The sequence below is a fragment of the Castor canadensis genome, chromosome 9 (assembly GCF_047511655.1).
Source record: "Castor canadensis chromosome 9, mCasCan1.hap1v2, whole genome shotgun sequence".
NCBI lineage: Eukaryota > Metazoa > Chordata > Mammalia > Rodentia > Castoridae > Castor > Castor canadensis.
Genome location: NC_133394.1, coordinates 93,562,223 through 93,589,997, shown reverse-complemented (window position 1 = coordinate 93,589,997; position 27,775 = coordinate 93,562,223). Strand labels below are relative to the sequence as shown.

At 36.4% G+C, this 27,775-nt stretch overlaps 1 protein-coding gene and 1 pseudogene across 2 annotated transcripts; one reads left to right on the top strand and one right to left on the bottom strand.

The window, feature by feature from the left end:
* On the bottom strand, nucleotides 1–27,741 carry Rchy1 (ring finger and CHY zinc finger domain containing 1). Of its 2 annotated transcripts, XM_074041996.1 has the most exons (9): nucleotides 27,608–27,741; nucleotides 22,692–22,811; nucleotides 22,340–22,455; nucleotides 9,551–9,629; nucleotides 6,600–6,644; nucleotides 6,434–6,492; nucleotides 6,317–6,343; nucleotides 5,346–5,466; nucleotides 1–3,629 (listed from the first exon to the last, which is right to left on the bottom strand). In XM_074041996.1, exons 1-9 carry the CDS (start codon nucleotides 27,695–27,697, stop codon nucleotides 3,507–3,509), a joined length of 780 nt encoding a protein of 259 aa, XP_073898097.1. In that variant the 5' UTR covers nucleotides 27,698–27,741; the 3' UTR covers nucleotides 1–3,506. The 2 variants fall into 2 exon arrangements, with proteins under 2 accessions (XP_073898097.1, XP_073898098.1); XM_074041997.1 differs by lacking the exons at nucleotides 22,340–22,455; nucleotides 22,692–22,811 and having other exon boundaries at nucleotides 27,608–27,738.
* LOC141410948 (elongin-C pseudogene) lies at nucleotides 8,061–9,060 on the top strand (annotated as a pseudogene).
* Nucleotides 27,742–27,775: the final 34 nt, after the last annotated feature.

The window sequence follows — 27,775 nt, the reverse complement described above, 5'->3', positions numbered from 1 at the left end:
TCACCCAAAATAGATTTTAATGCATTCAACACATAAAAATGGTAAGATGATGGCTTGTGAACTATTTTGATTCAATCATTTTACAATGTAAACATTTATCAAAACATCACATTGTACCCCACAAGTGTATTATACAATCATTTGTCCATTAAAAATTTTTAAAAGAAAAAAACAAAGTGGCATTAGTTTTGAACACCTACCACTTTAAATTAATTCATTTCAAGTCAGCTATACCTATTAAGTGCCAGGTACTTAGAAGTTGGCTCCTTAGTGCTTAAAAATTTATTCATGACCTAAGGAAAATTAAACATGCATATGATATGAAGTTTTCATAAAAAAATAAGAACAGCTTGATCTTAAAATTTATACCACACAGTACTATTTCAAACATAAGCTGAAGTTGGTATCATCAAAACTACATGTACTCGGTAAGATACACTAGAAACAAGGCAATTAAAATTAGCTTGGTGCATATTTAATGATAAAAGCTAAGTAACTATGTACCAAGAATTTCATAAACACTTAATTATTGATTTTAAAGCAACTATAGATACAAATTCTGTGTCAGTGTGGCAACCCAACTCATCTTAAGGATACATAGTTCTACCATATCTTATCTCAGGGCAGACAATTCTTCTATACTTAAGGTTAAGCTAAGTGTCTAACAAACAGTCCCATAAATTTTTTCATTCTTTTATGAAAAACAACAGTTATTTGTTAAAATGTTAATAGCTATTTCTGGAAGATGGGTTGTGAGTTTTTAGCCTATTTCTCTTTCTCCTTTCCTATAACAAAGATATTTTTGAAATCAGAAAAAGCAAAACAAAATCAGGGTAAGATTGTGTATTTTAAGAACTGCATACAAATGCTAAGAGACTTACATTTTATTGTGCGAATGAGAATTGTTGAAGGCTTTTAAGCACTGGATTAACATATCTAAATACTTAAAGTACTACAGTTTAGAGACTTTGAGGGCGTTCTGAAAACTGCTTCATGTACATGACTGGATTATCATGCCCTAAGTGATTGCACGATTATTCTGCATTAGTTTGGACAAATTTGGACCGAGTTAAGAATAAAATCAGATTTTGAAATAAGACATTTCTAACAACTAGTCATCTTAAAATGGAAGATCAATCTATTGTATCGTGAGCTCGTTATAGATGATTATCATCTGTTAGGGTAATTTAGCAAAATGGAAGTTTAGGGTAAGGCAAGGTAGCATATTAAGTTTAGAGTAATAGACTTGGATCTGACTCCCAGCTCCGGCATTTAGTAGCTGTTATTTACTCAAGTATGTTATTTCAACTTCCAAACCTCAGTTTTTTCATCTATAATATCAAGGCAACACCTACTCCCACAGGACTAAAATGAGTAATGCTAACACATGACCTCAGGACATGGCAGGTGCTGAAAACATAAAAGCCTTGTTATTATATACTCATTCCTATTTGAAGATTCAATGGTTCTTATGATTTAAAGCAGTAGCATTATTTAAATTACTTTAGGAAGATGGCAGAAATAAAAAGTATTATATTTGGAAAACTTGTCTCTCCTCATCCATAGGTAATACCTGGCAACATATCACACACTCCCCAAATCAAAATAGCATTGGTGCTCTGTTCAAGAAACAGATAAAGGAAGATAAAACAAGACTACAACACAGAGGATAACAGGTACTTTGGTCTGGATCTGAGAAGCCTACACAGACCTACATATTAAAGGTTTGGTCAGAGTCTGTGGCACTATTGGGAAGTAGTCTAATCTTAGGAGGTGGGGACTACTTAGAAGAGGTCAGGTCATTGGAGGTGTGCCCTTGAAAGACATATTGGGACCTTGGCCCCTTCCTCTCTTTGCTTTCCAGCCACCATGAGAACAGCTTTGCTCCACTATGCATGATGCTCACCTTGCCACAGGCCCAAAACAGTTGTTGAGCCAAGTGACCATGGACTGAAACGTCTGAAATAGTGAGCCAAAAATAAACCTTTCCTCCTAATACGTTTATTATCTTGGGTATTTTTGTCACAGTGATAGAAATTAACTAAAATAAAAAGATAGTATAAAGATCTGAACCACAAACTGGTAATCAATACTGCTGTCTTTATGTAGGTAAAGAGATTTCGACAAAAGAAAAAAACAAATGTACCAGAATTATTCTAGTTTCAGACGATTTTCCTTATTCACAGGAGATTCAACTAGCTCAACTGGAAATACAATTTGTGCTTAAAAAGTATTTGTGAAGGACTGAGGGAGTGGTAGAATACTTGACTAGCAAGCACAAGACCCTGACTTCAAGCTTCAGTAGTGCCAAATTAAAAAGAGAAAAAGAAAATACTCCTCAATAAGCAAACAATTTGCTTCTTAACTTAATGCTAAGACTGACATACCACTATAAAGTTGGCTGGGTCATAAACAATGTTAGCTTGGCTTCTGAATTAAGAGATACATTTAATTCCATTATGCAAGGCCCCAAAAGTATTATGAAATCAGAGATCTTTCCAGGAACATCCATGCCTCTCCCACGCATTCATTTCCTACATTTGAGTAGTTAGGGAAGAAATAATCCATTCATTTACAACAGATCTCCACTTCTTGCATTAATAAAGAATATGCTTATCAAACATGAGGAATGACAGACTATGCCACCATGAGAGCAGGAATTTTTGTATTTATTGTTCACTGTCATCTCTATGGCATCTAGAACCATATCTGGCAGCTGTTCAATAACTATCTGCTGAATGAATTAGTGAATTATTCTTTGAAGAACAAAATTATTTTCAGTGTTGATGTTTGTCTTAAGGCTTTGGAAGAGTTCTGTTATTTTACAAAACATTTCCCCAACTTCTCTTATAGAATATTTCAAAAGAAAGAAAAGAGGATTTTTTTATATTCCAAAAAGACAACATTGCCCTAAATAAGCCAAAAATTCACAACCTTGGGGGGGGGGGGGAAAGGTTCCATAAAACAATGTTTCAATATAATTTTATTAGCATTTATTACATCAAAATTCACTTACAGGACTCAAAGGACTGCCTTATAAAATTCAAAAGCATATGTAATTAGATTTTAACAATAGGGTAGAACTTATTCTCATTCTAGCATAGCTCTAAAGTCAAGAATACTACTTAGAATTAAGTGCAGTTCTATTAAGAACTAGAAATGAACTCTGCGTGCAGTGTCAGTTAAAACAAGGTCCCATGAAAATATAACATACTTCTATGAATGTATCAGTGACAAACATCATTCATTGGCTTCAAAACCACTGACAAAGAGTTTTCAATCAAAACACAAGCACAGACGCTTTCATCCAATATAGAGCTAGGATAATTACATAGAGACCCTGAATCTTAAGTACTGATAGTGATTTTATGTTGTGACACTAGTACAAAACACATCAACTCTAATGCATAGATTATAACATATTATGACAACAGCATCCTGTCCCACAGAGCTTTCTCTATATCACAAAATGCTGAGTTTTCCAGTGAAGTATAGAATGCTCATTGCTAATCCAGTGAAACTCTACATTCTCCAGCTCGAGCAGTATTATAGGAATCACAAATCTCACACTTCATGCCTAAAATATGGAACTGGACTGTGGATCGTCCATTACAGTCATTGCAGAGAATCTGAAAAGTGAAGAGATGAATTCAAGGTAAGTATTTAAAAACCTTGTAGATAAAAGCGGCACTATCTGCTCATAATAGTTCCTTCAAAATCACATTTGAGATTTGTAACACACATACGAACGTCTCAACATTTCCATAACAGACATAATTCTTTTCTTACTGAAACCTTAAGAGTTTATTAAGGATAGCTTTCAATTTGGAAAATGAAAAAGCAAATATGAGCAAAAATGGCTTACTTTAAAATAGCTCTGAAATAGTATTAACAATACAAACGAGAAAATTAACCTAGGCATAACCAGAGCATCACCTGATACTTACAATTCAAATAACATACATGATTTTATTATTTTTCACTGGCACTTAGAATTTACCTCTTAGCTAATAAAACTGAAATTTTTACACATTTGCAATATTTTTGCTCATTTTTAGGTAATGTATCAAGTTCTTATTCTTCAATGACACAGGAATGAATTAAAGTTCAAAAAAGAGTGCTGGGAGAGAGAAGGGATCTTGCCCATCCTTACAATGGCAACAAAATGCCATTTAGAAATTAATCTCTTTTGGTGGTGAGATCCTGAAAAATGAAAAAGGTATTAACTTGAAAACACATCAATACATTACTATGCTGTAAAACCATTAGCTTTAGAATAGTCATACCATCACAAGCAGAAAAATTCCAAATTTGCTCTAAATTATAATTATATAGCCTAGCCTAGGGAGTGACTGCTAATGAGTACAGGACTTCTTTTGGAGTGATGAAAATTTGAAAATTGTGGTGATGTTTGTATGATTCTATGAATACACTAAATGGCACCAAATTGTAACTTAAAAAGAACCCACCCATGGTATCTTAACAAAACTATTATTTCAAAAAATCATTGGCATGAACATAGCACACTTCAAACTCTAGTAAATCATATGATTATCAGTTAGCATTCTAAAAGTGACCTTTAATTGTCATTAAACAATTCATTGTAACAATTCAATTACTCACATAAACTATGAAACTTTCCAATGTGAATAAAACAAAGAATAAAAAAAGTTTCTGGTGCTGAGCTACATCCTCAGTCCCCAAAATAATTTTTATTTGGCTTTGTCACGTGGTTTTTATCTTTGTGTATGTAAGTATTTGAAGAAAACCATTTAGCTTTCCCATTCTCATCTACCACTCAATACAATGCTGAGAATAGGTTAAAAAAGCAGCATATCAGTCAGTAGAAAAAAAGATGATTGTCTGTAAGACAAAGTCACAGAAACACTTTTCATGCTTTGCTAATTAAGAGCAAATGAAGTCTAAGACAGGATAAAAAGGACAGTAAACACTAAAATCCAAAAGGTAAAGTTCAAAAATCAAGTAAACATGTTCACCTGAAATAAACTTTGAAATAACTAAAAATGAAACAATTAAAATGACACATCAGCAATCCACCGATAGCCAGTTACATTGCAAGTCTGGGGAGTGATATGCAAAAATTCAGAATAAGGCTTTTGCCTGCCATCTAGTGTTAGAAAAACTGCATAAAGGTATTCTTGGATTTTTTTTTTTTTTTCTGATCTGAGCTCAGCATAACTAAAATTTAAAGACCATTTTGTTCTTCCTATTATTCAATCACAATGGCATTTATGTCAAAGCAGTATATTTTAGGTAAATTTACGCAAAGGAGCAAAAATTAAAAATATCAAAAGAAATCTGAACACTAAGCAGTTTCTACTCACCTCCACAGTCATGTTCTGATATTCTGATGGCATAGGAGTCTGTGCCACCTCAACATCCAGCTGTCTCCAGTACCTAGTCATATCTAAAGCAGAGTGCATACACAATGGACATCTGTAGCCTCTGGAAGAGACATTTTCCACACATGAAATGGATACTACATCAACTCAGGTAACAAGATAATGCAAGCTCTCTGGCACATAAACTGTTCAGGAGGACATATGAAGGTAATCTCTTAGAAAATGCAGAAACATCACACTATAAAAAGTTTAAATTAAATGCTATGTTCTATGGTATTTTTTAAAACACTAAGTCTTTGTTCTTGATTTGTAAAACAGGGAGGAATTAGTCCATATTCTTTGTAGAACATAATTCAACCTACATAAAAAACACCATTTAAGCCATTCCTTAGCTAAATGACTTCAATTTCTTAACACATTCATGCAAAGAAGAGACTATTTCCTAAAAATTATTCAGATCATATTATTTCCTTCCTGAAACTTTGAAAAAGATCCTCAGGGTCTGGCTTTCATTTAGTATTTTTCCTCAACAATCTGCAGGGCAAAAATACAGTTCTCCTCTTTCCTGACTACTTCTCATCCTGTTTTAGTACCAGTTATAAATAATCTCTGTACAAATTTTCTTTGCAGTTCATTACTAAACATTTCTCAGCATGTTTTACAACACCATGACTACCTCTGGAAGCAACTGTGTTTCCTGGTAAGTAACGATATAAAATAAGAGGTATCTGCCTCAAGTTCTGGAAGTACATAAGGCATACTGGAGACACAAGACAAACGTGTAACCCTACATCCCCCAAGATGCCTTGGCCAGTTTAACATTATTCATCTACCCTACTCATCTCAAAATAAGAATCTGCTGTGCACAATACAATGTAAGTACCAGATGTGTTTGCCCACCTCCCAAACACACAAAAAAGCCACGTTACAATTTTTTAAATCCCATCACTCACTCTTTCAACATTTCTTCATAACACGTTCTGAAAGAAAATATAACATTATTTCAGTAAAACAAAAACTATCTCCACTATTTTCAAACATCTTTGAGGAGAAAAAATAAGTTATTTTACTTATGTAGAAGATGTCCACATGGCAAGACATGAGCAACAACACGGGATGTGTGAATGTCCTAAAAAGAAAAACAAGTGTTAGTGCTTGTATAAAGACAACACAAACATCCATGTACTTTAAAGTCAAGAAGGGAGCTGTCCAAAGTGAAGAATATTTTAAGCTTACCTCCAAACATATTGGACAATTCTGCCGGGAAACATTTTCAATGCACTGTTTAAAAGAGAACTTACATTAGCAAAAGCAGTGACAGATGAAAATGTCAGATGATAGTTAAGAGCATTAATAAAAACTAATAATAAAACCAACTTACTAAACACAGTAGCTAACACTGACACAAACTTCTTTTATGTCAGAAAACAGTTTACTAGTTCTTTAATTTTCACAACTATGTCAGTTACACATTATCTGAAACAATAAAAATGCTCAATAAAACTTAATTACTCAGACTACCTTCATTTTACAGATTAGAAAACTGAAGCAGGGAATGAAGATACTTACCCAAGATCCAAAGACAACAAGGGCTGGAACTTTTCTATCTTGTATGTGTTTTACTATAAAGCTCCGGCCTAAATTCACAGGCCAAACTAATTAGTAATGTCGGTAGCAATGACAATTCACACTGAGATTTACCAAATGACGTTTGTTAAGTACAGTACCATATATGTTCAATTCTCACAACCCTAAATGAAACAGGATCATGATTACTTCATTTTACAGATGAATTATTTGAGGCCTGGAGAAGCTGAATAACCTACAAAGTTACATACTAGTAAGAGCAAACTGTCTCCAGAACTTGAGTCCTTATCGTGGCAATACTTAATGTCTGATTAGATGATGAAAGCACCTGTGTAGAAGTCAGGACCACTTAGTAATATAGTAATAAAGATAACAATTATCTCAACCAGCAAAAACCCTTGTTCCTTCCTATTATAGCTTATACTCTCTCTACAACAAAATTAGAAATAAGGGCAAAATAGTTTCTGCTGGGTATTGAGGGGGTGAGGGGAAGAGGGAGGGGGCGGGGTGGGTGGTAAAGGAGGGGGTGGGGGCAGGGGGGAGAAATGACCCAAGCATTGTATGCACATATGAATAAAATTAAAAAAAATAATAAATGAAACAATAATCACAATACGAAAAATGTGTAGCTTTATAAAGACAAGAGTTTAATGCAGACAAAAATCCCTCAATATGAAAATCTGAATTATAATCTGAACTCCACCACATATGAAATCCTTAAGATTTTGAACAAAGTTTTACTTACTTATGAAACGAAACTTATACACATTTCATTTGCTTCTAGGGTACAGTTCACACATAAACACACATTTTAAAATCTCTATAATAAAGACATATCTGACAGCTGAGGGCATGACTGAGCTGATGAAATGCAAGTGATGTTTTGGGCTTGTGCACACACTCTTTGTGGTACATGCACACACTCTACAAGCACACTGAAAGCAGAACAGCACCACAGAAATGTATTACAGAAGATTATTGGTTACTGAAGAGAAAGGGAGGGGGCCTCCATGCACTCCCCCCAGAAAGAAGGGACTCTACATCCACATCTTACCAGGAAACTAATGAAGTTCCTGTGGAACCAAAGTAAAATTTTTAAGAATATAATGGAAAGAAGAAACCTATGGTGGATGTGAAGACCTTAATGCCATGTATGTCAAACTGATATCTTCTGATGGTCACCAATCTATTGCAAAAAGAGAACATGCACTAACATCAGGAACAATAAAAACCACGATGGGTGGCCCAGGTCAGTTGCCTGAGAATGAAACCAGTAAGGTCAATTTTAGAGACATTCCTTCACATATACTATCAAAATAATGTATTTTACCTAGAAAGTTCACTACATTAACAGCCCCACTGAGATTCCCAAATTTCTAATTGCATCTAAAATTGTACTAGATCTGCTGATGGCTGCAAACTTCCTAGACTGTTTAAAAAAAAAAAAAAATCTATAATAAATCGTTTAAAAAAAAAAAAAGCTATTGACTTCTACTATCTCCACTAGCTTAATTTCACAACTATTTTTACTTTATTAATCTATTTATTTTGAGACAGTGTCTCACTATGTAGCCCAGGCTGGCTTCTAACTCAAGGTATTCCTGCCTCAGTCTCTGTAGTACTTAGGATTACAGGAGGGGGCCACAATACCAAACCAGCTTGTCTTGCTATCATCCAAATTTAAGTTTATGAAGCTAGACTCAATCTTGAAACCCTAACAAATTCACAATCTACTCATCAACTACTTTAAGCCAAAACTGAAAATATTGGGAGTCGTCTTTATTAAGTCCCATTTTCTTTTTCTAATTCTCTGTTGCCATAACCTATATATTCACAATTCACCTTAATTTTCCTCACCACTTTACTACTTAGCTCAGGTACTATTTAGTATTGTATTTCTCCAAGAACCTCTTATTTGTATCTTCCATTCAACTTAAAACAGTGCTAAGCAAACTATTTCAAATATTCTCCATTTCTCTGACTCTGCCTCTGTACCCCTCTTCTTTCTCTCACTCAACACTCAGACACAATGTTGTTATTACTGTTCTCCTTACCTAAAATTTTAAATACTTGTAAAATATCACTTATACTTCACTTTCCACCAACCCCTCCCCCCATTCTCTAAGTTCTTACATTAGGTAGAATAAGTATTATAAATGTAATACCTCATTATATTATTTTTAAATAATGAAAGGGAACCTGGGATAAAATTCATATATCCATATTAAAAATAGTTATTCGTTAATCATAAAAAAATTTCATAAATTTTCCTAAATGATGTGCAAATATATTACACTGCTCAGTATTTCTCCTCTTTAAAAGTTAATCTTAGAAGCAGTACCAATGATAAGAATCCATAAACTAAGAAGTCATCCAACATTATGCTACTAACTGATATAAGCATCCTTACACTATAGAAATCATAGGTCAGATGTTCTGAGGGATGTAGTTTTTATCTCCTTAACACTGCTTTTCTGAAAATAAGTAAATATAGTTACACTTGATAATGTGTGAAAATTAGCATGCTTCCAAGACGCAATTTTAGTGGGGCTTCAAAACCATTGTAACACTTTAAAAATTCTGCAAACTGAATTATATACCTTATGTTTTCCTTGAAGATTCATGGCTAGGCATAAGTTACATTTCAAACAGTGGAAAAAATCTTCCTTTGGACCAATCCTAACAGAAAAAGAAAAGCCAAAAGATTAGTTTATTTTTTACTACATTGATAATTTGATCATTATATGATACCTAAATACCACTGTAAAAACAACTTCAGATCACAATGAAGAAAGTGGGGCAAACTTCCATCTCTCCAATGTCCCTCTCCAAATATAAGCACTGAAAACAGAATGGCATCCACCCTTCTGAGACTTTTCTTGTTTCCCTATAAAACTGCATGTATAAAGGGAGAAAGAGGGAGAAAAAGGAAGAGAGAGGGAGAGCGGGGGAGAGAGGGAGAAAGGACAAGGGGAAGAGGGGAGGAGGACACACTTGGACACACGCACAATTTGGGCTTCATTCCTTATACAAATAGATTCTTTCTGTGCATACTGTTCTGCAAGTTTTTTTTTTTTCGTTCAACAATATGTCTAAGGATTATTTTATGTCTGTCTATACAGAACCATCATTTTTTTTTTTTTTGTGCTTTATATTTGTATTTTTTAGCAGCATTTTAGTTGTGTGGGGGGGTTCACTGTGACATTTACATATGTGCTTACAATTTATCTTAACTAGATTCACCCCCTCCATTATTCTCCCCCATCCTCCTTTCCCCCCATTCTTAAAAAAAAATTCAAACAGGTTTCATTGTTCAATTTCCATACACTCATACAAACTCCACAGACCGTATTTGCTCTCCTTCACTCTCTCAGTTACAATATTAATGTGATACGAATGTATCATTATTTTTTTGGGGGGGGGGGATACTGGGATTTGAACTCAGGGCTTCATACTTGCTAGATAGAAGTTCTTGAGCTGTGCCCACAGTCCTTATTTTTAAAAATATTCCCTATTGAACTTTCCAAGATGGCGGCTAGAGGTAGGAAGCAGAAAGCGACCCTCCTATAGTGAAATCTTGGAGAGAAGCTGGAGACACACTTTGCAGGCATAATCACCGAGAAAAGGCATAACTTTGACTCCTCCACATCTCCAGCCGGCGCAGAGAATGTCCACTTCACGTTAAACGGAGAACCGAGGAGGCCCCGGGCCGCCAGTGGCCGGCGCCCATACGGCTTGGGAAGACGCGGACCAGGTGAGCTTCGCGGTACCGCGGTTCCCCCACAGACAAGCCTGGGCCAGAGCAGCATAGCCCCCTGGACAGACTGACCTCCACCCGGGAAAAAAAAAAAAGAGAAACTGAGTACTAAGCAATAAGAACAGTTAAGACACACTGGAAAGAGGGTGGGGCGCCCTGAGCGCTGAAGATTGGGGGAAGGGAACCCTTCCCGGGACTGTAAATAAACAAGCCGGCTGGGCCGGAGAGGTTCTGGCGGGAGCGGGGCGCGCCCAGCAACCAGGAGCAGGACGCTTGTGAGAGGAGAGAAGACCCACTTCCCACGTGAACTGTAAATAAACACGCAGGCCTGACAACGCGGGGCAGTGTCGCCTTTCCCGGTGCTTGGAAAGGGGAAAGCCTGTGGCAGAGGCCGCCGCACAGGAGAAATCTGAGCAAACAAAGCCTGTGGGACCAGGTGAGTGCTAGCTCACCCCAGAGATCTGCATAAATAACGCCGCCAGCTACAGGCTGAGAGCAGCAGGCAGGCAAGCCACAGTTGCAGATACCACTCTCAGAACTGCCTCCAGACGCTTTTTTTTCTTTTTCTCCCTACCTTTCATGAGAGAACAACCGAATTACACCTGCAAGCCGAAAAACTTACTGAAACTGTATTGCATTTGAACTGGGGACACTTAGTGGGGTTTTTTTTGTTGTTGTTGTTGTTGGTTTTTTTCTTCTGTGGGTGTGTGATTGTAGTTTTGTTCTACTTTATGCATCCCCTTTGATGAGACAACTACAGAACAACATCTGAGGCACCAACTCCAGGACTGGAGATTGAGACGGACATCCAAATTATTAAGACTGAAATTGCATTGCATATAAACTTGGAAGTTTTTTGGTTTTTTGTTTTTTGTTTTTTTTTTTTAATTTTCTATTTTCCATTTTATTTTAATTCATTTTTATAAATAGATATTACTTTCATATACTTATTTTTTATTTTTTTATCTTTGATTTTCAATCCTCTCTCTGTCTCTCTATTGTCTATTCAGCTTACTGTCGATTAGTACACTAACACTCCCTGTTTATACCTTTGAAACTCTCTTGTCTGATACCTTGTTCTGCTTTCTCCCCCTTGTCTGTATATTTGTTTTCCCCTTTTCTTTAACTTCTTGCTTTCCATCTCAGCTCACTCTTCCATTCTCAATATTACCATTGTTATTATTACAAGCTAGAAAATACTTAATTACACACAGTACAGGGACAGTAACAACACCAAGGACAATGACAGGAAGACAGAAAAAACAAGGAAACCAGTTTCCCCACAGCAAAAAATTAGTACAGGAACCAGAGGGGAATGAAGACAACAGAAACTCAGAGCCAGACTCCAACAAAATGAAGATAAACTATGCCAAAGGACCCAATGAAGCCTACAAGAATAATTTAAAAGAAGACATACTACAAGTACTCAATGAGAATTTTATAGAGATGATACTGGATAGAGTCAACCAAAATGTACAGGAGACACTCAAGAAATTCCAAGACAATAAAAATAGAGAATTTGAAAAAGCAAAAGAAGAAATAAAGGAAACCATAGAAGCACTGTATAATCACCAAAGTGAAAGAGAGAACACAATGAATAAATGGATAAATGAACTCAGGACAAAAATAGACAACAATAAAGAAGAAAACAGCCAGGATATGGAAAACCTCAGAAAAAAGAACGAAACAGAACTGCAAAACAAAACGGAAGGCCAATCCAGCAGAATAGAACAAACAGAAGACAGAATCTCAGAACTTGAAGATGAAATGGTAATTAAAGGAAAAACTGAAGAACTATTAATTAAACAACTCAAGACCTGTGAAAAGAAAATGCAAGAACTCACTGACTCCATCAAAAGACCAAACTTGAGAATCATGGGCATCGAAGAAGGAGAAGAGGTGCAAGCGAAGGGAATGCGTAATATATTCAACAAAATAATAACGGAAAATTTCCCAAATCTAGAGAAAGATATTCCCATACAGATGCAAGAGGCCTCCAGGACACCAAACAGACCAGATCAAAATAGAACTACTCCACGACATATCATCATTAAAACAACAAGTTCAGAAACTAAGGAAAGAATATTGAAGGCTGCAAGAGAGAAAAAACAAGTAACATACAAAGGTAAACCCATCAAAATCACAGCAGACTTCTCAACAGAAACATTAAAAGCAAGAAGAGCGTGGGGTGAGATCTTCCGGGCACTGAATGAAAATAACTTCAACCCCAGGATACTCTACCCAGCAAAGCTATCATTCAAAATAGATGGAGCAATAAAAGTCCTCCATGATAAGCAGAAACTAAAACAATATGTGACCACAAAGCCACCATTACAAAAGATTCTGCAAGGGATCCTGCACACAGAAAGTGACACCCAACTTAACCATGAAAAGGCAGGCAGCACCAAACCACAGGATAAGAAAAAGCAAGACAGTAGAGTAACATCAAGTTAGGTACACACAATCAAACCTTCAAACAACTAAGATAACTAAATGGCAGGAATCACCACATACCTATCAGTACTAACACTTAATGTTAATGGACTTAATTCACCCATCAAAAGACACCGTTTGACAAAATGGATTAAAAAAGAAGATCCAACAATTTGTTGCTTACAGGAGACTCATCTCACCGACAGAAATAAGCATATGCTTAGGATGAAAGGCTGGAAGAAGATTTACCAAGCCAATGGCCCCCGAAAACAAGCAGGAGTAGCAATACTTATCTCTGACAAAGTAGACTTCAAACCTACATTGATCAAACGAGATAAAGAAGGACATTCCATACTAATAAAAGGGGAAATAGACCAAAAGGAAATAATAATCATCAATCTGTATGCACCCAATGTCAACGCACCCAATTTCATCAAACATACCCTGAAAGAAGTAAAAGCATATATAAACGCCAACACAGTGCTTGTGGGAGACTTTAACACTCCATTATCATCAATAGATAGGTCATCCAAACAAAAACTCAATAAAGAAATCCAAGATCTAAAATATGCAATAGATCAAGTGGACCTAGTAGATGTCTACAGAACATTTCATCCAACCTCTACACAATATACATTCTTCTCAGCAGCCCATGGAACCTTCTCCAAAATAGATCATATCCTAGGGCACAAAGCAAGCCCCAGCAAATATAAGAAAATAGAAATAATACCATGCATATTATCTGACCACAATGCAGTAAAAGTAGAACTCAACAACAAAAGTAAAGACAAAAAACATGCAAACAGCTGGAAACTAAATAACTCATTACTTAATGAAGAATGGATCATCGATGCAATAAAAGAGGAAATTAAAAAGTTCCTAGAAGTCAATGAAAATGAAAACACAACCTACCAGAACCTATGGGACACAGCTAAGGCAGTCTTGAGAGGAAAGTTTATAGCCATGAGTGCATATATTAAAAAGATTGAAAGATCCCAAATCAATGACCTAATGATACATCTCAAACTCCTAGAAAAACAAGAACAAGCAAACCCCAAAACAAATAGAAGGAGAGAAATAATAAAAATAAGAGCTGAAATCAACGAAATAGAAACCAAAAAAACCATACAAAGAATTAATGAAACAAAAAGTTGGTTCTTTGAAAAAATAAACAAGATCGATAGACCCCTGGCAAACCTGACTAAAATGAGGAGAGAAAAAACCCAAATTAGTAGAATCAGGAATGCAAAAGGGGAGATAACAACAAACACCATGGAAGTCCAGGAAATCATCAGAGACTACTTTGAGAACCTATATTCAAATAAATTTGAAAATCTAAAAGAAATGGACAGATTTCTAGATACATATGATCATCCAAAACTGAACCAAGAGGAAATTAATCACCTGAATAGACCTATAACACAAAATGAAATTGAAGCAGCAATCAAGAGTCTCCCCAAAAAGAAAAGTCCAGGACCTGATGGATTCTCTGCTGAATTCTATCAGACCTTTAAAGAAGAACTGATACCAACCCTCCTTAAACTGTTCCATGAAATAGAAAGGGAAGGAAAACTGCCAAACACATTTTATGAAGCCACTATTACACTTATCCCAAAACCAGGCAAAGACACCTCCAAAAAGGAGAACTATAGGCCAATCTCCTTAATGAACATTGATGCAAAAATCCTCAACAAAATAATGGCAAATCGAATTCAGCAACACATCAAAAAGATTATTCACCACGACCAGGTAGGCTTCATCCCAGGGATGCAGGGGTGGTTCAACATACGAAAATCAATAAATGTAATAAACCACATTAACAGAAGCAAAGACAAAAACCACTTGATCATCTCAATAGATGCAGAAAAAGCCTTTGATAAGATCCAACATCATTTCATGATAAAAGCTCTAAGAAAACTAGGAATAGAAGGAAAGTTCCTCAACATTATAAAAGCTATATATGACAAACCTACAGCCAGCATTATACTTAATGGAGAAAAATTAAAACCATTCCCTCTAAAATCAGGAACCAGACAAGGATGCCCACTATCTCCACTCCTATTCAACATAGTACTGGAATTCCTAGCCAGAGCAATTAGGCAAGAAGAAGGAATAAAAGGAATACAAATAGGTAAAGAAACTGTCAAAATATCCCTATTTGCAGATGACATGATCCTATACCTTAAAGACCCAAAAAACTCTACTCAGAAGCTTCTAGACATCATCAATAGCTATAGCAAAGTAGCAGGATATAAAATCAACATAGAAAAATCATTAGCATTTCTATACACTAACAATGAGCAAACGGAAAAAGAATGTATGAAAACAATTCCATTTACAATAGCCTCAAAAAAAATCAAATACCTAGGTGTAAACCTAACAAAAGATGTGAAAGACCTCTACAAGGAAAACTATACACTTCTGAAGAAAGAGATTGAGGAAGACTATAGAAAGTGGAGAGATCTCCCATGCTCATGGATTGGTAGAATCAGCATAGTAAAAATGTCGATACTCCCAAAAGTAATCTACATGTTTAATGCAATTCCCATCAAAATTCCAATGACATTCATTAAAGAGATTGAAAAATCTACTGTTAAATTTATATGGAAACACAAGAGGCCACGAATAGCCAAGGCAATACTCAGTCAAAAGAACAATGCAGGAGGTATCACAATACCTGACTTCAAACTATATTACAAAGCAATAACAATAAAAACAGCATGGTACTGGCACAAAAACAGACATGAAGACCAGTGGAACAGAATAGAGGATCCAGATATGAAGCCACACAACTATAACCAACTTATCTTTGACAAAGGAGCTAAAAATATACAATGAAGAAATAGCAGCCTCTTCAACAAAAACTGCTGGGAAAACTGGTTAGCAGTCTGCAAAAAACTGAAACTAGATCCATGTATATCACCCTATACCAAGATTAACTCAAAATGGATCAAGGATCTTAATATCAGACCCCAAACTCTTAAGTTGATACAAGAAAGAGTAGGAAATACTCTGGAGTTAGTAGGTATAGGTAAGAACTTTCTCAATGAAACCCCAGCAACACAGCAACTAAGAGATAGCATAGATAAATGGGACCTCATAAAACTAAAAAGCTTCTGTTCATCAAAAGAAATGGTCTCTAAACTGAAGAGAACACCCACAGAGTGGGAGGAAATATTTGCCAATTATACATCAGACAAAGGACTGATAACCAGAATATACATGGAACTTAAAAAACTAAATTCTCCCAAAACTAATGAACCAATAAAGAAATGGGCATGTGAACTAAACAGAACTTCCTCAAAAGAAGAAATTCAAATGGCCAGAAAACACATGAAAAAATGCTCACCATCTCTAGCAATAAAGGAAATGCAAATTAAAACCACACTAAGATTCCACCTCACCCCTGTTAGAATAGCCATCATCAGCAACACCACCAACAACAGGTGTTGGCGAGGATGCGGGGAAAAAGGAACCCTCTTACACTGTTGGTGGGAATGTAGACTAGTACAACCACTCTGGAAAAAAATTTGGAGGCTACTTAAAAAGCTGGACATCGATCTACCATTTGATCCAGCAATACCACTCTTGGGGATATACCCAAAAGACTGTTACTCCAGAGGTACTTGCACATCCATGTTTATTGCAGCACTATTCACAATAGCCAAGTTATGGAAACAGCCAAGATGCCCCAGCACTGACGAATGGATTAAGAAAATGTGGTATCTATACACAATGGAATTTTATGCAGCCATGAAGAAGAACGAAATGTTATCATTCGCTGGTAAATGGATGGAATTGGAGAACATCATTCTGAGTGAGGTTAGCCTGGCTCAAAAGACCAAAAATCGTATGTTCTCCCTCATATGTGGACATTAGATCAAGGGCAAACACAACAATGGGATTGGACTATGAGCACATGATAAAAGCGAGAGCACACAAGGGAGGGGTGAGGATAGGTAAGACACCTAAAAAACTAGCTAGCATTCGTTGCCCTTAATGCAGAGAAACTAAAGCAGATACCTTAAAGCAACTGAGGCCAATAGGAAAAGGGGACCAGGAACTAGAGAAAAGGTTAGATCAAAAAGAATTAACCTAGAAGGTAACACCCACGCACAGGAAATCAATGTGAGTCAATGCCCTGTATAGCTATCCTTATCTCAACCAGCAAAACCCCTTGTTCCTTCCTATTATTGCTTATACTCTCTCTACAACAAAATTAGAGATAAGGGCAAAATAGTTTCTGCTGGGTATTGAGGGGGGGAGCAGGAGGGGGTGAAGTGGGTGGTAAGGGAGGGGGTGGGGGCAGGGGGGAGAAATGAACCAAGGCTTGTATGCACATATGAATAATAAAAGAAAAATGAAAAAAAAAAAAAAATTCCCTATTAACTTATGATCCTTGTCCTGACATCACTGAATGTATATTTTGGATTTATAAAAGATTTATACAAGATTTATAAAAGTGAAACTTGAGTCAGATACACTCCCACTAACCATGTGTAACAGTACCCTTGTTCTCCACAACCCAGGCAATTCTGGTTACAGATATGATAGACAAAATATGCCATTTTAGGCAGTATTATCTCAAATTATAAGTGGCATATACTTTAATGCTCATGAACCATTTAGATTTCATCTGTAGGTTGTCTGTTGATATGCTCTATTTTTCTACTGGAATTTTTGTCTTTTATCAACTTTAAGATCTATATAGCCTAGATATTAATCTTTTTCATTTATATTTCTTACATTTACTTTTCAGCCTGTCATCTTCTTTGCTTATATACAGCCATTTTTAATTGCAATGTTCTAAAAAATCCATCAATATTTTCCTTTACAACTTATGCTTTCTGCCTATTGTTCAGGGAAGATTTCTGTACACTATAGATCATAGACAAAGTCTCCTTTCTATACTGCTCATACTTAAGAACTTTTCCTTTTTATATTTTTCTTTAGTTCATTTGCAATTTATTATATGTGGTAACTGTGAGTGGTCTCTAAATTTCTGTTCTCTGCTTCTTCCACAAGAATAGAACATTTAACTACACAATGAATTATTCAGTGCTATCTATAGACATTTTCCAACTTCTCTAGAGGTTGTGAATAGAAGAAAAAAACAAAATTCTGTGTTGTGACCTTAAGAAGAAAGAGTATGCCTCCTCTTTACCTATTTGCCCCCTTTCCTCTGGCCAGAGTATGAACCACTGATTATACAGATAAGAAAATACCTGATGGATAGCAGAGGAAAAAAAAGAGAGGAACCTGAGCTCCTGTTTAACTATAAGATCAGACTTTTCTATAACAAATAAACTTCTACCTTTCTTTAGCCACTATTATTTTGAGTTTCTGTCACAAGATGCTAAAACTATTCTAATGAATATGCAAACTTTTATTAATTAATTTTGTTTTCCAAAGGATATCAATTACCCTAATATTCTTTTCCCTGATTTAAAATGTTACTTTTGCTATTAAGTCATGCATATGAATGTATGTCTGAGTTTTAAACAAAATATAAGAAGTTATACATTCAAATGACATGAATTTTTTAAAAAGTTATGAGAGGTTAGTTTCCAGCAATGCTGCCATTGCACATATACTTTTTAAAAAGTGTTTTGAATTTTTATTATTTAAAAACAATACTGGTGATGCACACCTGTAATCCCAGCACTGAGGAGGCTGGAAGAAGAGGATCACACAAGTGTGAGGCCAGCCTAGGGTTACACAACAGCACCCTGTCTCAAAAACAAAACAAAAATAGTAGTAATTTTTCGATTATCGAAAGTCAGTTTTGACTAAAGATAGTATTTGTCTGTCAATCTCCCCTAATAGGTTTTACTCCTGATATTTTTTAGCAAATTTCTAAAAAAAAAATCAAGAGTTCTACAAATCAAAGTGGATGTGGTGGTGCACACCTGAGTTCAAATCCCTGTACCACAAAAAAAAAAAAAAAAAGTTCTACAAATCTGCCAAGAGGCTGAATTTTCAGTCTGTCATAGGCACTCATTAAAAGCAACCGCAGAACAGACATTTCAAAGACTTCTGAACAATGATAACAGATTTAAAAACTCCTACAATAGCTACTTGAAGTGGTCATTATCATTTGTCTAAAACCTAACTCATGTCATTCTATGGTAATACTATAAAATACTTTTTATTTGAAATTTTCTTAGGTATTCTATACGTTAAGTAGAGAATTCCCAATTTTGCTTCCATGGAATATGAACAAGGTTCTGTGAGGACTGATGAAGCACTCAAGTGGTAAGAACACCTACCCAACAAGTATGAGGCTGAGTTCAAACCCCAGTGCCACCAAAAGAAAGAGGATGTGTGATCAAGTATTAAAAACCCAACATTCTTGGAGATTTACCCTGCACAATTAGCAAATTAGAAGTCCCAAGAAAGGATACAGATAAAATTCAGCATTTTCTGAATCTTTACAACTACAAAACCCTTTATGATATAACATTCATTCCATTCCACGGTCCAGTTCTTTTTTAATCAGTTCAACTATAAATATTAATATTTTACTACCTTATCTTTCTTAAAGATCATCCGAAGAACAAGGAGAAAATCTACTTTAATAGAATAAACTCATTCAATTTTCCAACTACCATTTGGGTCCAATGAACTCTTATAAATCTGATACAATATGGGATCTCAATGATTTTATTTTTCTTATATCTTAAAGCACTGTGATATTTCAGTATCTTAGGAATTTTTTCACAATATCAACTATTCTCAACTATCCTAGCCAAGAGACTAAAATGGAAGGTATGATAGAAACATCTGAAAGGATGATACATGAAATAAATTGCCACTAGTGTAAGATCCTTCCATTTTCTTTTTGCACTGTTCAAAGTATTACATCATCTATGAAGAAGCTATTAAGTAGACACCTTTCAGATATTTTAGCTTTCCTTGAACACAGTTGACAAATCAGAATTTTTCCTTTTTTAGCCGTAATGGCAAATAGAAAAGAAATAGCAGGAAAACTGAGACAAAGAAGAAGATAAATGCAAAGAAGCAGAGAGCAACACTACAGTCTGAGGTCTCTCCACCTAGGCACTGGATCACATAATGGTAGGGAACTGTCTTGTACACTATTGGATTTTTAACAGCATCCTTGACCTCTATCCAGTAATGCCATAGCACTCCCATATTACCAGTCTTCAGACACTGCCAAATATCCTCTGAGAGCAAACTCATCCCCAGTTGAGAACCACTGCTTTGGACTCTTGATGATGATGAAATTGATCCCAAAAGCAATAAATCAGATCATGGTTTTCAGACGATGGTATCATAGATGAATGGCCTCACTCAAAAAAAGGAATGAAGCAAAAGGTATAAGTACTCAGTGGAAGAGCACCTGCCAAGCATTCCCAGCACAAGGGGGAAGGGTAAAGAAAAAAAAAGGGTGGGAGGGAGAAAGAGAAATGAACAATATACTTCTAAAGAAAATACGGTATCTTCAGCTAAAGTCATTTAATGCGGACTTCAAATTAAAATTTATTAAGAAACACCTGAAATCATCAACATTTTGTTAACAATAACTTAGACTATCTCATTTTGCTAAGAGGATGTGTAACACTAATTTCCCATCTTTTATGATGTTTGTACACCAAAATTTACTTAATGTTGGAGGGAGCTTTTGGTTTTTTTCTCCCTTCCTTGTTGGAGTGAGATTTCTCTCACTCCTGGTTGTTACTGAACCCAACTGGCTCTAACTCGGGGTGACTGGAGATACAGAAAAGACACAGGACAGACAGACAAAAAGTGGGGTCAGGTGTGTTGGGCGCTAGGGTGGAGATCCACAACCCTCACTGCTTCTTTTCTCTATCTTTATTCTTTAAGGCCTTACTCCTTGCAGTTCTTTAAACCCTTGCTTCTAAAGTCTTCCTTAAAACCTTGCTTAAAACCTCTTTCCTTTGACTCGCTCTGCCCTTTAGCTGTTCCTTAGCATAATCGCTCTTAAAGTCTTTTGCCCCCAGGCTTGCATTGTCCCATCTCTCTTTAGCTTTCTTAAAGCTTTGGCGCTCAGACATGCAAACAACAGCTGTACCTAAAAACTGCATATGCATAACTCTTAAAAGTCTCGGTCCTTAGACTTGCACTGTCCCATCTCTCTTTGGCTTTTCTTTACCTTAGCTTTTCTAAGGCCTATGTATAAAGTTCTTTCTTTAGTTTAGCTTTTCTAAAGCCTATGTTAAAGTTCTTGGTGCTGACTTTCTATCAACCCCTCTTTAGCAATTCTTTTCCCTTTAGCAATTTCCCTTTAACAATTCTTTTCCCCTCCAAAAGCTTCCCACCAAAAAACCAAAGCAAAAGGCAAAAGCCCAAAAGCCAAAGCATAAAGCCAAAGCCAAAAACCCTCAAGCAAAAGCCCCAAGCAAAATCCCGTGTGGGCAGGCGCAGGTGTGCACACACACACCCACACACACACATTCAAAATCCTCCTTCAGGGGGTCTTTTATACTCAATGGCAAACAGGTAGCAGCGGTTCTAGGAAGGAGCATGACATTGCAAAAGGAAAAACCTGCATTCATGCTTCTCTGAATACAAACAACTTAGAAGAAGCAGTTGTTCTGCTGACCAGGGCTGTGCCAATCTCAGCCTCAAAAAGCAATTAGCTGCATTTCGCCTTGCTTACGTCCAGATCTCATAGGCTTCTCATAATCTGCTCTCCACAAATATGGCTTGTAAGTGGTCAAATGTTGAAGGTAGGTATGTATATAAAATTATAAAGAAGGAAACTGTAAAAATGAAAAAACTCACTAGCAATGTCTTTCAGTTATGATGCAACAATCCATATAGTTTATATGGTTATAAAAAATTTTATATCCTAAGATTAAACATATTTTATATTCCAAAGTTAAATTTAAAATAACTGCACAATCACTTCCCAGTCTTTTGGCTAAGATCAAGTATAAAATAGCAGAGTAGTTGATGGGAAAATTAAATGATTATTACAAAAACTTTGCAGAAAACTTTGCATGAAAAAACTTTGCAGAATAATGTAACAGACATATAGAGACAGAGATATCAAAACTCGTTATCCTGGATACTTAAAATAAATGCATTTTGTCAGATATAAATTATATCCCAACAAAGTTGATTTTAAAAAATATTATTGCCCTAGTACATCAAAAATATTGTTGCCCTGGATTCAGAAATGTACTAGAAAAGTACATTTTATATACAGTACCTACAAATTCCACAGTTTTCACAATGATATTGCTTCTTATCTTTGTCAAACAGATGACATATACTGCAATAATATTCTCCAAATAATGTGCTACAGTCTTCACAAGTCTGTTGGGCCTAAAAAGGACACAAGTCATTAAAAACTGAAATAACTTTACCAAAATATTTTGAATTTCTATTTAAATACCTAGAATTTATATAAAAGTATATTTTGTCTTTTACAAGTTTTTAAACATCTAAATCAAAGGTATTGCTTACTCTGAATTAAAGTCTCATTTAAAAATTTTTGGTTAGATTTAAGTCATCTTAATAAAAATGCCATAAAAAGAAAAAAAAATGTCATAAAATCTTACATGTTGAATTTTTTCACAGTTTATACACTGCACCTCCTTTACTTTAAAGCGATCTAGCTGATGATCCTCATTGTTATCATGACACAACCGGCAAGTATAAAGCTTGTCACAACACGGAGCCTATCACCAGGGGAAAAAAAGAGACAATTAGAAGCAAGGGAAGACAAGCCCACTATGCAAAAAGAAAATTTCTACTTCCTCTTCTTGGAACAAGGTTAAAGATTTCAGCCAATGGGTCAGATACTAACATTTTACTGTTTTTTCGTGTATTTGATGTCAGCTACTCCTTTCAACTTCTATCTATTTGTATGACGAACCTCACCTTAAAACACAAGAATTATAAAGAATGGAAATTTCTAGATGGAAAAATCTCACAGCATCTCATTCAGCCAAAACAATAAACAAGCAACCCTTCTTAGACATTTCCAAGTAAATTCATTTATATACCTCATCCCTTAAACATAAAATATGTTGCTTTTACTACACTAATATTCCCAATATTGCAGAGAATGCAACAAATATGAGAGATAAGAAATAGCCATTGTTTTTGAGAATGGCAAAGATTGCCAGTTGTTCACCAAAATCTATCCTCTCTTTCTTCCTGGGTACATATTGCCTAGCTATACTACAGTTAGATCACACAGATGATCCTATACCCTAACACATGGCAAATAATATAATGGAAAAAACTTGTCCCTAGAATGCCATATGGAGTGAAGACTCAACATTGATCTGAACCTCTCACCTTGGAACTAAACCTTATTACTGTTGGGCTTTTCATTACAGCAACTTAACTTTACCCTAGCCAGTATATCAAGAAATTTCCAAACCAGTGAGCTAACTCAGTGCTTTCCAATATAATATAACCTTGCAGATCTACTCCTTCCTATGCAATGATTTAATAACATAGCTCATTCTTTAAAGATTTAATAGTTTACTGGCTCCCCTTTCTTCCAATACTACTCTTGTCCTAAATCTTAGTGCCTTGACTTTCACTTTTAATAACCTTGTTTTCCAACCCTCCTCAGCTACATATCCTCATAGTCACAGCGTGTGAACAAAGGTTCACAAACATTTTAGTCTCAGAACATCTTAAAAAATTAAGGATCCCAAAGGTCTTTTGTTTATGGGAATTGTACCTACTAATGTATGCCATACTGTAATTACTGATATGTTTTTCAAACAAAAGTAACAATTCCATTACATGTAACATAAATAACATATTTAAAAAAAAAAAAAAACAGTTCCTCCTCCCAATAGCTGGATCCTCATGTTTTTGTATCCAATCAATTGTGGTTGAAGTATATGAAGAAATTCTGGCCTCACACAAATATGTAATTGGAAAGAGAAGAGTATTTTTAATAGCCTTTCAGAGAATTATGGATATTATCTGCCACTACACCAAGACTCAAAAATCTTAAGTTAGGTGCAACAGAGAATCTGAAACCATACCAATAAAACTTCTTCCTCTGTTCCATTAAAATCTGTTGGCAATAATGGCACCAATAGGTTTCAGTTCTTACTGCACCCTTAAGCTTCTATTTTCCAGGGTCATGGTCCTGCCTCCCAGGGTCACAGTCCAGCCTCAAGTCTAGCTTGAACCCTCCTTCTGCCCCAACCTCCAATCAGCATGAACCATAAGACCCTAACCAATCAGATCATGCTGAGTCCCACTGAGGGGCATTTAAGCCCCTGCCCCTCTCTCCCTCTCTCTGCTCTCTCCCTCTCCCACCCCGCAATAAAGAATCTCTTGGCCAGATCACTCCTCTCCACGTGGTCATTTTGGGGCCCACATTTCCTTACAAAATCCATTGATCTGTCTTGCACTTGGAATGTGTCTTTTACTCATTTGGAAAATATCAGTTCACTGAGTTATGTAGATCTTCCAAATGTTCACACATTTGACATGCAATCAAAAGTCACATGTGTTAGGAGTCTTTAGGTACTGGGAAGTTTCCAAGCTCAAAGGAGTTTTCCAAAATTCTAGTTTTTGCAGCAATTTTATGGCTGGCAACAAAAACTGTCAGTTTTTCCCTTGTAATGAGTCTTGATTGCTTCCTTTTTGAGAAAATGTCTGCCAAATACCCAACTCTGATCACAGTTTTTCAAGAAAAAAAAAAAGTTCAATGAAAGAAGCAAGTAGTTCCTTTTATAATCCAATTACACAAGAACTTTTCACAAGACAACCAATGCTTGATGTAACTTCCTATTTTGTCAACAGGATATGAAAAAGACATGCACTCAAGATTCGAGATTTGATAAATATCAATAACTTTACTGCTTCATCAATGATATTTTTAAGTGAAACTGGCTTTTTTTTTTTAACTACAAGTATAGTGTAGTTCAGTGCACTATATTCAACAGTACAGAATCAATGCCTTAATTCACGCATAGAATCTAACAATTTTAATCATTCCTTTTCCACCAGCACTGCAAATGTCAACACACTGGATAAATATCTTAGTATTTCCAGAAAGTAGTTTTGACTTCATAGCCTCATGGATTCCTGGAGGTCCATTCATCACATTTTGAGAGCTACTACACCCAAACCAGGACTGCAGCCTCTTTGTATCTCAATTCCAAGCATGAAATTCTCTAAGCACTAACTCTCCTCTGTTCAACTATTCCAAGTCTTCCCTTGCATATACCGTTACTCCTCTCTTCCTAACAAAATTCCCACCTACCCAAATTCCAACCCTGGTTAAATCCAACACTCTTCTACTCAACATGCCAGAAATAACATCGCCATATTGTCTGGTCTCACTTTTAAGTCCTAAGCACCCATAAAAAGTGAACCCTTAACCATAGTTCCTTAGTCAATTCCCTTATTCATCCAGAGTTTTCAAGACCTAAAATCTGGATCATCATTTCACATCTCCTCTCTCTTTAAAACTCTTTAACACCTCTTCCTCCTTCTTAACACTCTGTTTTCAGAAGAAAACATCTTCTCACAAACCGTCAACCTATTTGCAAATGTGCCTTATCTCCTGCCTTCTCTTCTTTTTCAAAGAACTAGTCAGTCCATGCTTGTTTCTAAGACTAAATTTTCCACATATGCACTGGATTTTTTCCCCTTTGACTACTCAAGGGCAGTACCCCTACAGTACTTCCTCCTGCGTTAAAAAAATGTTCTCTATTAGATCATTTCTAATAATATACAAACATATTGTAATACCTCATATCTTAAAGGGGGAAAAAAAAATCCCATGATCCCACACTTTTCAGCAACCATGGCCTCATTTTTTTTTGGGTGGGAAGGTAAAGAGAAGTGGGGGAGACTCTCCTTACAGCAAGATTACCAAAATTTTCTCTAGATGCTATTTCCAGTATCCACTCCAATCAGGTTTTATCCCAGTGTGATCTCTCCATTGATACTTCTCTTGTCAAGATCACTAGTGACCTCCACCTTGCCAAATTCAAAGGTCAATTCTTAGCGCTTATCTTTTAACACTTGCACTTGATCACTTCTTCCTTGAAACTCTTCACTTGGCTATGGGGAAGGGCAGCAGTAGAAAAGTATTTATCGTTCAGAGAGGTATCTTAGAGCTGTGAAACACAGATTTAGTTTGTGTTTGGGTTTTTTTGGGGTTTTTTTTTTTTTTTTTTTGGAGTGGTGAGTGGAGGGCAGTATGTTAAATTCAGTTCTAGACCTCAAATTTTAGTGAATATCTCAGTAGAAATGTAATCACAAGGATAACATTTAATTCGTTACACAACATTTAGTGAGTAATCATCTTTGAAAGAGCAGTGAAACAATGTGCACCAAACTACAGCCGAGTAAAGGGTTAGGTTGTCCTTGCAGGCCTGAGACTATCACTTACTTGCCTGTAATTACTCTAGTCAGTGACCAGCAGGACTGACTAGTAAAGGAAGTTGCCAAAAAAAAAAAGATGATGTTGATGAGCGGGGTGGTGGTGGTGGTAGTTAACATTTACTACTCCAGGAAATGAAACTGCTGAACACTTCACATGCACTTTAATATGTGATCCTCATATTGTTTTGAAAGGAAAACTTATAAAATCCCTATTTTACATATGGGGTACTTTAAAAAGCTGCTTGCTCAACAATCTCATAGCAGTTAAGAGGCAGAGCTAAGTTTGGGGATAAGGCTGTAGGATTCCAAAGCTCAAGCTTGCTTTCTTTTGAGAGAAGAACTGCCAGGGACTGAACTCAGGACCTGTTGCGTATTTAGCACATGCTCCACCTCTGAGCTACCCGCACCCCAAACCCAAATCTCAAGCCTTCTCAGCTTCTTGAAAGAAAAATCAGGAAACTTTAGGTGTATGAGTGCCAATTTAAATAACTAACTAAAACTCCATTGACCAGAAAGTCTTGTCAAAGGAAGCAGCAAATGTTAACTTATGCGCTGGGCACTTTTCCATACCTAATTTCTAATTTAATGACAATTACATGATTATCTTCCACATCACACATAGATTTTCTCCTTGACAGGTCTGGGCATACACACTGACTCCAAAATGAACCCGGCAGACTGTAAGATTTATTTACGACAGCAGCTGAAATCGCACTGCGCCTCTCCAGCTGCTTATCCTCTTTTCATCAGTTCATCACAACACCTGAAGATGGCCCTACAGAAAAGCCTAGGGCGGGCCTGGCTTTGCCTCAGTCTACTTCCGGTAGCACAAAACGAACTCACTCGCTCGTAAAGAGACTATGTGCAAGCCCAAGATTTTGGGAAACAAGAACGCCCTGCTTGCAAAGTACCAAGCAGGGAGGCACGCTGGTGCTTATGATGGCCCTGCCAAACGTTCTTTGCAAAAAAAGAAACCCAGTTCCAGATGGAGGTTTCCTGACACCTTAGGCTCAAACTTCAACCCAACCTAACCGCCTGCCCCCTCCGCTCCCAGCCTGCCCCGGCGGAAACTCGTAGGGGAAGAGCCCTTTGAAGTCGTCACCTTCAGGAGGCATCCTCTGTCATAGTGCTCACAGCCCCGCGGCTTTCTCTCTTGGCTGTGGACGCCATCTTCCCGCGCCACCGTCGCCATCTCTTCCACCTTCCCCTCACACGCCACAGACCCTTCCCCCAGGTTGGAAACCACGCCCAGAGAAGCAGCGCCGCTCTA

Coding starts and splice junctions, on each gene's coding strand:
- Rchy1 (XM_074041996.1), bottom strand. CDS start 27,697: ATGGCGACGGTGGCGCGGGAAGATGGCGTCCACAGCCAAGAGAGAAAG. Junction 22,456..22,691: donor ACTGTGAAAAAATTCAACAT/GTAAGATTTTAT, acceptor TGTCCTTTTTAG/GCCCAACAGACTTGTGAAGA. Junction 5,467..6,316: donor TATGAAGAAATGTTGAAAGA/GTGAGTGATGGG, acceptor TGTCTCTTCCAG/AGGCTACAGATGTCCATTGT.